General features: G+C 37.7%; 1 protein-coding gene across 1 annotated transcript; it reads left to right on the top strand.

The window, feature by feature from the left end:
* On the top strand, positions 1 to 9,209 carry si:dkey-264d12.4 (epithelial membrane protein 3). Its single transcript, XM_036559979.1, has 5 exons — positions 1 to 215; positions 4,755 to 4,843; positions 5,172 to 5,274; positions 5,995 to 6,135; positions 7,739 to 9,209. Exons 2-5 carry the CDS (start codon positions 4,766 to 4,768, stop codon positions 7,918 to 7,920), a joined length of 504 nt encoding a protein of 167 aa, XP_036415872.1. The 5' UTR covers positions 1 to 215; positions 4,755 to 4,765; the 3' UTR covers positions 7,921 to 9,209.
* The last annotated feature ends 996 nt before the right edge of the window (positions 9,210 to 10,205 follow it).

Here is a 10,205-nt window from a genome sequence, read left to right as displayed (position 1 = left end):
CTGGACTCTGGAGGAAATGGGCGTTGAAGAGACTCCCATACAAACCAAGCCTACATTCCTCTCCCTCTCTCACTTTTTCCCCCAAAAGTGAGTGGAGAGAGTGAGTAAGAAGGGGGAGGGGAGTGACATCTGATTGAAAACAGTGGACCAGGAGAGGACAGAGGGACACACTTTTGAGGTTTGACGTTCCCTCGAGCTTTGTAACCCACCACAAGGTAAGGTCTAACTCACTGTTTTGAGATTTTAGCAGATTTTTTAGTGCGTCAGGACTGTTTTAGGAGTGCGTACACTTGATTGCGTTATGAAGTTTAAGACGTTTGCATCTTTTTATGGACTTTAACTTGTATGCACTTCTGTCCAGACAGTTCTACAAGGTCTCAGACACAGGAAACTCCAGTTTCAGAACAGAGGTTTAGATTTACATGAATGAAAGAGACTTTGTTTATATCATGGTATCTCACCCTGGCATTCTTTCATTATCTTCTGCACCACTTCTTGAATGCTGTTGTGAAACATATGCTTTATGAGCATAGATACACTGTTTTTGCTCGTGACAATTGGGGCAGTTCTACTGTTTGCACACTATGTTCTTCAGTTCCAAACTGCATGACTAACAGAAGTGCCTTTGGACCAAATGTGTGCTAGATATAAGCCTCAGAGATGACTAATGGGGTTGGTTGTCATATTTTTCACTCTCATTCTCTGATCTCCCAAACCACATAATTGAAACCAGCCAAAACAAGGATCTAATGAAAGCTCAGACTGACTATCCTGCACAAAATGAGTGGAACATTTTGTAGCTGTTTCTCTGGCATGATGAGATATTAGCAGAGTTGTTTGTCACACTTACCCTAAACCTATAATTAATGACTATAAAATAAGCAGAATATCAGATCTACCCACGCTTCTGTCTCAATGAAGAGCAGTGAATGAAACTGACATTTAAAGAACATTTGACGTTAATAATACAGCAGAACACATCTTTAGAATCGTTAGCAGGGCAGCCAACTCCCTTCTGGCACTGGTCACTCAGTGGGTGTGGAATTTAAGGGTTAGCTGGTTACACGTGCCTTTGAGTATCCACTATAAAACTATGGTGAGTCAGATTGTCTGTTTACACTGGGAAGCAGTGTTCTGAATGGGCTCTCTGTAGTAAATAGGGAAGGGAATTATAGCTATGAACCCAAACTGAAATCTGATATACGGCAATATGTAAGTTTCATATACACTTATTAGCAAATGTGGATTTCCCTTATATTCAACTGATATTTGTCTAATATGGACATACACTCCAACTTGTTTGAAATTGGCCATTTTCAAATTTGGGACATATATTTCAGCCAAATATCAACGCATATATCGCTGCTGTCAAGACTAAACCTTGTATCTCCAAAATGAGAACTTTACAGGAGAATGAAAAAACATGCTTTACTTTTAATGTAAGTCAATAGAACCAGACTTATTTCCAAGTAATTTTTGGTCATTTCCTTTGGTCTATTCATTATGAAATTTACACACAATGCAAAGGACAAAGGATACTTTCAAATTATGTCAAAAACTGAAAAACGACAAAAACAGAGATACAAAGTTTTCTTCCGACAGTGATGTGTTACACATATATTTAGCAATATATGATAGAAAACAATAATCACATATGGATGGCATATATTACTCATATATACTAACTTCATGTTATATAAGAGTTTTGACCATCTTTGTTTCTTCCACATCCTTACTAACTGAGTGAAAATTAGCATCATAGCTACATAACTAAACTCTAAAACATGCACATTGTAAACTATGCAAGAAAAGCATTACTATATGAAATGAATATGAATATTGGGCCTCATTCACCAACCATTCTTAAGGAGAAATGTCTTCTTAAATCCCACTTTTGCAGATTTTAAGGAAGATTCTGACGTTCACCAGTGTTTTCTTATTATTCGGGATTCTTAGGTAAGAACAGAATCTACACACACTCTAGAGCACAAAGGTGAGAACAGTTTTGCGCTTTAAGAACACGAGTCTGACGTAGACTTTTTCTTTGGACCTTTCTCAAGAACAGATTTAAGAAAAAACTTGGCTTCATTTACCAAGATATTGGTAAATGAAGCCAAATGTTCCCAGACACATTAAAATAATGTAATATTTCAAAGAAAACAGATAACTTAACTCTGGTTCTGTTGACTTTCATTAAAGGTAAAGTAGGTTTTTTCCTTCTCCTGTAAAGTTACCATTTTGGAAAGATGAGGTTTTCATCTGACAACAGCGAGATGTATGATCCATATATCATACACATATGTCCAATATTTGATACACAGCAATATGTACGCAACATATATCTTAATTTAACAAGATGTTAGCTTACTAAGTCATGAATGTAACTTCCCATATATCAGATTTCCACTAAGCAAGCTAAGTCATGAATCTAGCTTCCTATGTGGAAATCTGATATATGGAAAGTTACAAGCTAATATCTTGCTAAATTAAGACAAAGTGCTAGTGTGCTAAGCAAGGGATCAGGCTTTTGTGTTCCAAAGTAAACAAACCATTTTGCTAACCAAGGAATTTAGCTTCATATTGTAGTTCCATTGACTATTCTTAAACAACTTCTAGGGAAGCACAATGATGCTGGAATTGTATCATATAAAAAAAATAGATTCACATCAGACAGATGTTTAGATTTGACAGATTTTTAAACTGATATTTAAGTAATTTTGTACTCCAGCGTACAGAGTGGAATGTTTAAGCAACACAGGGTTACTGTGCTAAAATCTCTATAGAAATCACTATAGAAACAAAATCAATAAATATTAGATTTGTCCATAATGCTGGACATATACATGAAAAGTATCAGATATCAGCAGCGGCTGTAAGAAATTGATGTTCTTTTGAGTTCTTTACAAAACCACTGAGGCAAAGTTTTGTTTTGGCAGTGTTTGGTATCTAACCAGAAGCAACAGCGTGTAGTAGGGAAGTGAGATTTTATTTTTAGATATGGGAGTAGTATGTTCAAGTGACGTTATTTTGTAGATGTTTCACACTTGCATGATAAAGTGCTGAGTTCTAAAAAGGAGGGGAAGAAGATGTGAGCTGAGGTGGAACTGAAACAGGGAAATCAATTCAACAATATTTCCATATCTGTGCAGAGTTGAGTTCAGCCGAGAGCTGAGTTCAGTTTGAGTTAGCTCATGAGAAAAGTGGATAATGCATTATAATGCATGGCCCTAGTTGAAGATCAAAAGTCGGTCAACAGCAGTGTTTACACAGGGCCAAGAAAGGCATGCTGCATCAGAGACAGCTTCAAACACACAGTCGGTTGACCGTCGGTGCTGAGATAATTGCTGTCAGATATGTGGAGGAACATGATAAGAGGCTTCATCTTTTCTCCTCTGGGAGTGAATGAGGAGAGTGTTAGATGGAGCGGGCGGAGCTAGTTAGGTTGGCTTGATGTTTTTGTTTTTTTTATTATTATAATTCTATAGTTAAACAATTGCAACACGAGCTGGAAATACAAAACCTTGCAGGCTTGTAGAACCTATAACTGAATATGTTGCTTGTGCTTTTTAAACCAATTTGATGTTCAAACATAATAATTTTTCCATAGGAATGAATGGGGAAATGCTTAACATCAAACTTCAAAGTCATTCAATTTATATAATAATGCTTATACCTCTACCTTTTATTCCGCCACAGTTAGTTTACAGTCTGTATCCAAATGTTTTTGGACACTCTTCTTATCTCAGTATCATAAAAGTATGTTTGCCATACCATAGCAATGGCCTAACAACATCTTATCAACCACCTGGAATACTACAGCATTGGCCTAACAACACATTAGCAACCACCTGGAATACCAAAGCAATGGCCTAACAACACCACAGCAACCACCTGGAATACTACAGCAATGGCCTATCAACACATTAGCAACCACCTGGAATACCACAGCATTGGCCTAACAACACCTTAGGAACCACCTGGAATACCATATCAACAGAAAATGGTTACAAAAACACTGTCTGGGGACGAAGGCATTGTTTTACAATAGGTTTATGAAAAATGTTTGGCCTAAAATGTATTTTTTTAAATCATTCATTGGAGAGAGGTACATACAGAGTGTTGTATATCGCTGCTGTCAGAAGGAAACATTGTAGGTTTTTCCTTCTCCTGTCAAGTTGCCGTTTTGGAGATTTGAGGTTTTCTTCCAACAACAGCTCTCTCTCTCTCTCTCTCTCTCTCTCTCTCTCTCTATATATATATATATATATATATACATACACACACGCAGAAGACCCATGTAAGTGCACTCATCAATTTGCATAGCAAATGATTTGCATTATAGACATCTGGTTCCTATCACCACCACTCTAAAAATGTAAAGAGTTTCTCTGCAAAGCACCATTTCACACACAACCACTCTGAATGGTTGTGTTTAACAACTGAATTCTGCAGCAATTTTTAAAAATAATTGTAATTCCTCTCTAATTTCATTCTTTTCTATTGCTGTTGCTCCACTTCTCACTTTCTAGTTTTAGCATTTTTATTAGGTCAAAAAGGGTCCAAAGCATGCTGATAGACTCTGGATGGACCAAGCAGTTCTTCTGCAAATTCCATAAAAAACTCTTGAGGAGCTTCATCCGATTTTTTTTCTACTTGATTCATTATTTCATTGAAGTAACAAACTTTTACTTGAGTATAGGGTTAAGCTACTCTACCTACCTCGGTGATTGTTCAATGACTTTCTCTGCCCACAGGACCGGCTACAATGGTGCTCTTGTTGATAATGGTGACAGTGCTTCATTTGGTCACCCTGGCCATTCTGTTCATAGCCACTATGGAGAAGGTATGACAGTTTTTAAGTTGGTACAGTGCTCATATCATCACTTCATGTATGCAATAGTATAAGAATATCAAACTCACTGTGAACTAGGACCTATTGTTCAGTGTCATTGCGATACTGGCGTTTGCATTAATAGTATAAAGAAAATGATATTATATAAATGCAGGCCAGTCTTTAACCCTGTCACACTGGGTTTTTTATTTATTTATATAAGGGTATATTGCAATACATAGCTATTTAATCACAGTATGGTATTTCATTCATATTGTGTAGTTCTACTGTGATCATGCGACTTTGTCATGTACCATTATAAGACTTTGCTATGTTTCAGTCATGGTGGACGCTGGACAATGTGGAGAATGTGGATCTCTGGCATAAGTGCATGTATGACAACAACACAGAGACATGGTTATGTGCCTCTGCAAATGAGAACGGTAAATAACCGCCACTAACCATCCTTCAGTCTCTATCACTGTAAACTCTCTATTCTGATATATACTGCTCATCGAAAGATCAAATCTCATCAAGATGTGATCTTTTCACATTAAAAGCATGTTTTTATTATTTAACTATACCTTTTTAGAGATGCCACTTTTACTTTTTTAATACTAATTAAAAATAACAGGGGCAGTCGTGGGTGGTTAGGTAACCAGACTTGTGACTGGAAGGTCGCTGGTTTGATCCCCTCAGCTGACAGTATGTGACTGAAGTGCCCTTAAGCAAGGCACCTAACCCCCAACTGCTCCCTGGGCGCTGTGGATAGGGCTGCCCACCACTCTGGGCAAGTGTGCTCACTGCCCCCTAGTGTGTATGTGGTGTTTCACTGCATAGATGGGTTAAATGCAGAGGTGAATTTCCCCGTTGTGGGATTAATAGAGGGTAACTTAAAACTGATATTTTTTCTTCTGCAACTAAGCTTAAAAATAAGCCATTTTTAATTAAAGCACTTTACTTAAAGGGGACATCCAACTATTTTTTAAAACATTCACATGATTAAATCGTTAAGGCAGCTTTTTTTTAACAGTAGTGTATAAACAAACCTAAGGTGCAGATTAACATGAACGAATGATAGTTTGTCTGATACGGAACTGTGTGATAAGCTCAAGATGATTTTCAGCTCTTGATGGAGATCTTGTGTTTCCTCTTTCTGTCAGAATGGCTGCAATCAGTGCAGGCGCTCATGATCCTCTCTGTGGTCTTCTCCTCCATGTCCTTCCTGGTGTTTCTGGGCCAGCTCTTCACCATGTCCAGAGGAGGACTCTTCTACTTCACCGGCATTTGCCAGATCTTAGCAGGTACAAAAGGAAACAAAAACAGGGAGCTGTGGGCTTCATTAGTCAGAATCTCACATTATCAGTTGGTTTTCCAGACAGATTAACTGGGCTAAAAGGGTTTTCAACAGACAATTCAAATGGAACACTTTAGCTCAGGTTTAGGCTTAATTACATTCGCTCAAGATTTGGTTTTAAGTGTGTTTCAAAGTGTGTCTTTTCCCCTTAATCCAAATGTAGTCGACCATCCAAGACATTTGGTGTCTGAAGTTTGCTTCTTTAGTTCTAAGTCTAATGTAGCTAACAAGTAATGGAAGCTTATGTCTACAGAGTAGCATCAGGCAAACTGCCAGGGTTTGGGATGTCATGGAATACAAGTATCGGAAATACATATTCAGAATACAGAAATGAAGTTACATTATGTAAAGGCAACATTCAGAGTACAGTTCTTTTTTACATTTTAGAAGAATACTTTTAGAATACTTACTCACTAAATTAAAAAAACACACATAAGGGATAATCAAACTAAGAATCTCCTCGGTAGTGGGCAAATTGCTGACACGCAACTCCACTCAGACTGGCAAATTACTGACTTGCAACTCCACTCAGACTCACCAATTATTGACTCGCAACTCCATTACGACTAGCCATTTATTGACTGGCAACTCCACTCAGACTAGCAAATTATTGCCACACAATCTTCAAAAGAAACGCCATCAACACTTGTTTATTAACTTTTTTTTAGAATCAGTGCATGTATGTAGCAAACATACTCATTGGAGTATAAAGAGGACCTCAATTAACAGCCTCTTTACACCGATGTTCCTACTGAGTAGACTGATAAATCTCCTCAGTAGTGGACATATGAGTGATAAGTTTAGCATCTGGACTCCTGCTTGGGGAATTGTGGGAGCAGCAGTGGACTGAAACAGGCAGTGAGACAACAAAAAGTAAAGAATTTTCAGAACTTCATTTAAATGATGAGCATTTTTTTCATGAATTTGTTTGTGGAATACTAATATTTATTCAGTATTCAGACACTGCTGCTTTTTTCACAGTATTTTACCAACCCCTGCAAACTGCACACCTAAATTATCATAGACATCCCTCAGACCTGCTTCTGTGCTTTCTGGCACTGAATGACATACTGCTGTCTACAAAAATGGGTGACAAATGTACAAATGAAATCGGCTTCAAGATGACTGCTACAGTTTTTAGCTTTTATCCATTTTTTAAAATAACAGTAACAAACACAGTGTCAAAAAAACACAAAGGCAAGTCTGTTGAGACGAGCGTGTGATGATTTAAGCATTTAAGCATTTTGTGCAATGCTAACTAAGCTTCGCAGCTCCAGTGCTAAAGAAGGAAACTTCAGACTTGGCTTGGCTGATTGATCACATTTAGAGTAAGAAGAAGACTTTTTTCACTGAACTGTTTCCTTATTGTGTGTTCTGTACTTCTGGTTACCCCAGAGAATTTTAATGTTTGTGTTCTTACATTAACTAAATATCAAGCTGAATCTCCCACTGTTGTTCCATTTCACTGATCAGAATCAGCATTGGTGTAACACAGTGCCCCCCTGTGGCCATGTGAGATAATTTCTCATTTTCTTCCTCCTCTCTCTCAGGTTTGGCAACGTTTGCGGCCGTCCTCATTTACACTTTCCAGAAAGAGCAGATCATACAGGAATCTAAAGAGCTGTCCAAGGGCCGCTTCGGCTACTGCTACATCCTGGCCTGGGTGTGTGTCCCCCTGCTCATCTGCAGCGGGGTGCTGTATGTGCACCTGCGCAAGACAGACAAATCTTAAGCTTGGTCAAAGACAATACATTACTTTCTGCATTCATTTAGTAAGAGTACAGTTCTGTCATGCTTTTTAATCCTAATAAGTGGAGTTTGAGTCGAACTTTACTTCGACTAAACAGTTATTGACACTGAACTCGGCTCTGACTAGCCAGTGTCTGACTCGCAACTTGACTCTGACTTTTATTTTTATATCACTCCTTGACTGACTTTTAACTCTATTTGGACTAGCCAGTTCTTAACTCGCAACTTCACTTGGAATAACCATTTACTGACTTGCAACTTAACTCAGACTAGCCCTTGACTGACTCACAACTCTACACAGACTAACCAATTATTGACTCATAACAATACTTAAACTAGCCAATTACTGACTCGCAGTTCAACCTAGACTAGCCCTTCATTGACTTACGATTCGATTTGCACTAATCTTTGACTGACTCGCAATTTGACTCGGACTGGCCCTTCACTGACTCGCAACTTGATTCGCACTAACCCTGGACTGACACGCGACTAGACCCCAACTAGCCTATGACAAACTCACAACTTGACTCGAACCAGCCATTGCCTGACTTGCAACTCGACTTTGACTAGAGAAAAGGGTTGTAAAATTTCAGCCTCAGACAAAAATGCAGATTTTTAAAATATACAAGTGAGAGTTAAAAAAACAGAGCAAGACTTTTTTGTCCACACCAAAAAAAGTGCAATTCAAGCCATAAAACAAGGCTGTACCCTGTGTGATGTGCATTCTGTATAAATATCGCTAATAACAATTTGATACCTAACTAAAGTTCATGACTAAAAACTCAAGACTTGATTCTGACTCATAGCTCAGAGACTCTGGCCTTGACTCAGACTTGCATAAAGTGACTTGTAAGCATCTCTGGTACTGACTCTCAGTCTACTGATATGAATATACAGAGACTGTTAAGATTGTATTTAACCCCTTACATGGTCAGGGTCCACCGGTGGGCCCAAAGCTTTATTACACTCTTCTATAATCTAAGCATAGCTCAGCCAGTTTGCACTGAAGTCCCTGTAGTTACTAAATAATAAGCCTTAGTAATAAGCCTCAGATAATAAGGGGTTAAAGACCAGTTATACAAATAACTACTGCCATGTTATAAAAAAGGCTAACATAAAGCAGTAGAAGCATCTCTTAATCCAACAATATAGGCAGCCATTGTTTTAGGAAAATAATCATACTATATTATATAAACCCACCTACAGTCATATGCAAAGGTTTTGGCACCCTGCTCAAATGACATGTTTTGTTGATATTTGTTGAAAATATTTAGACACATTCTCTACAGAGAATACACTAAGGCACATTTTAATACACAATTACTGTTTATTTTCTGAATTTAGCATATTGGGGAAAATATAAAAGAAAATCTGCAAAAGTTGTGACATATTTTACATTTCATTTTGTTCCATTATGTTAAATTCACCCAACTAGCCACACAGCCTCTTTGTAGAGAATGTGTGAACTTACTTTTACATAGAAAATCAACAAAATTTTCACACGTTTGCATATGACTACATCTTCAGAATAGTAGCTTTACAGGGGAAGGCAAAAACATTCTTAACTTTTAATGTGAGTTAATGTAAAGAGAATTTATTCCAAGTCATTTCGGAACATGTCCATTGGTCATTCATCATGCAAAGGACAGCTGCTGTGCTGCATTACTTTCCTTGTAATTACACTATAACAGCTACACAGACACATTTATTACTTTCAATTTGAAATCCAACTTGGCACTTTCCTGTGTATCCCTGCTCCTGCTGTACTCCACCCTGTATTCTGTGATCCATGCTAAACTCTGGACTTTCACATGGTGTGCTGCTACAGAACATACACAGATGTTACTTTAGCAGTGGGACTGAATTTTCAGCATATTATTTGTCAGTATTATGCTATGTGACCTGTTATGTCATTTTCAGCTCTGTTAAATCATTTACATCATTTTGAGATGTTTGACATATGGAGAACAAAGCGATTTCTTCTGGTCTATATAAACAATGCTAAAGAAGAGCATCACCTATGTATGTTATAAAGCTTTACTGCATATTTCTTTCATTTCACTATTTTTTGTGTCTATTAAAATGTAAATATATAGTAGCAGTATAGTATATAGTGCGTAACACCTCTGCCTTGTACGCTATACCAATAAGAGTCCTTGGGCAAGACTCCTAACACTACCTTCGCCTACCTGTGTTAAAAACAAACTGTAAGTTGCTCTGGATAAGAGTGTCTGCCAAATGCCATAAATGTAAAATGTACATGAAATA

This window comes from Colossoma macropomum, unplaced genomic scaffold (genome assembly GCF_904425465.1).
Source record: "Colossoma macropomum unplaced genomic scaffold, Colossoma_macropomum, whole genome shotgun sequence".
NCBI lineage: Eukaryota > Metazoa > Chordata > Actinopteri > Characiformes > Serrasalmidae > Colossoma > Colossoma macropomum.
This window is presented reverse-complemented; position numbering and strand designations above follow the sequence as displayed.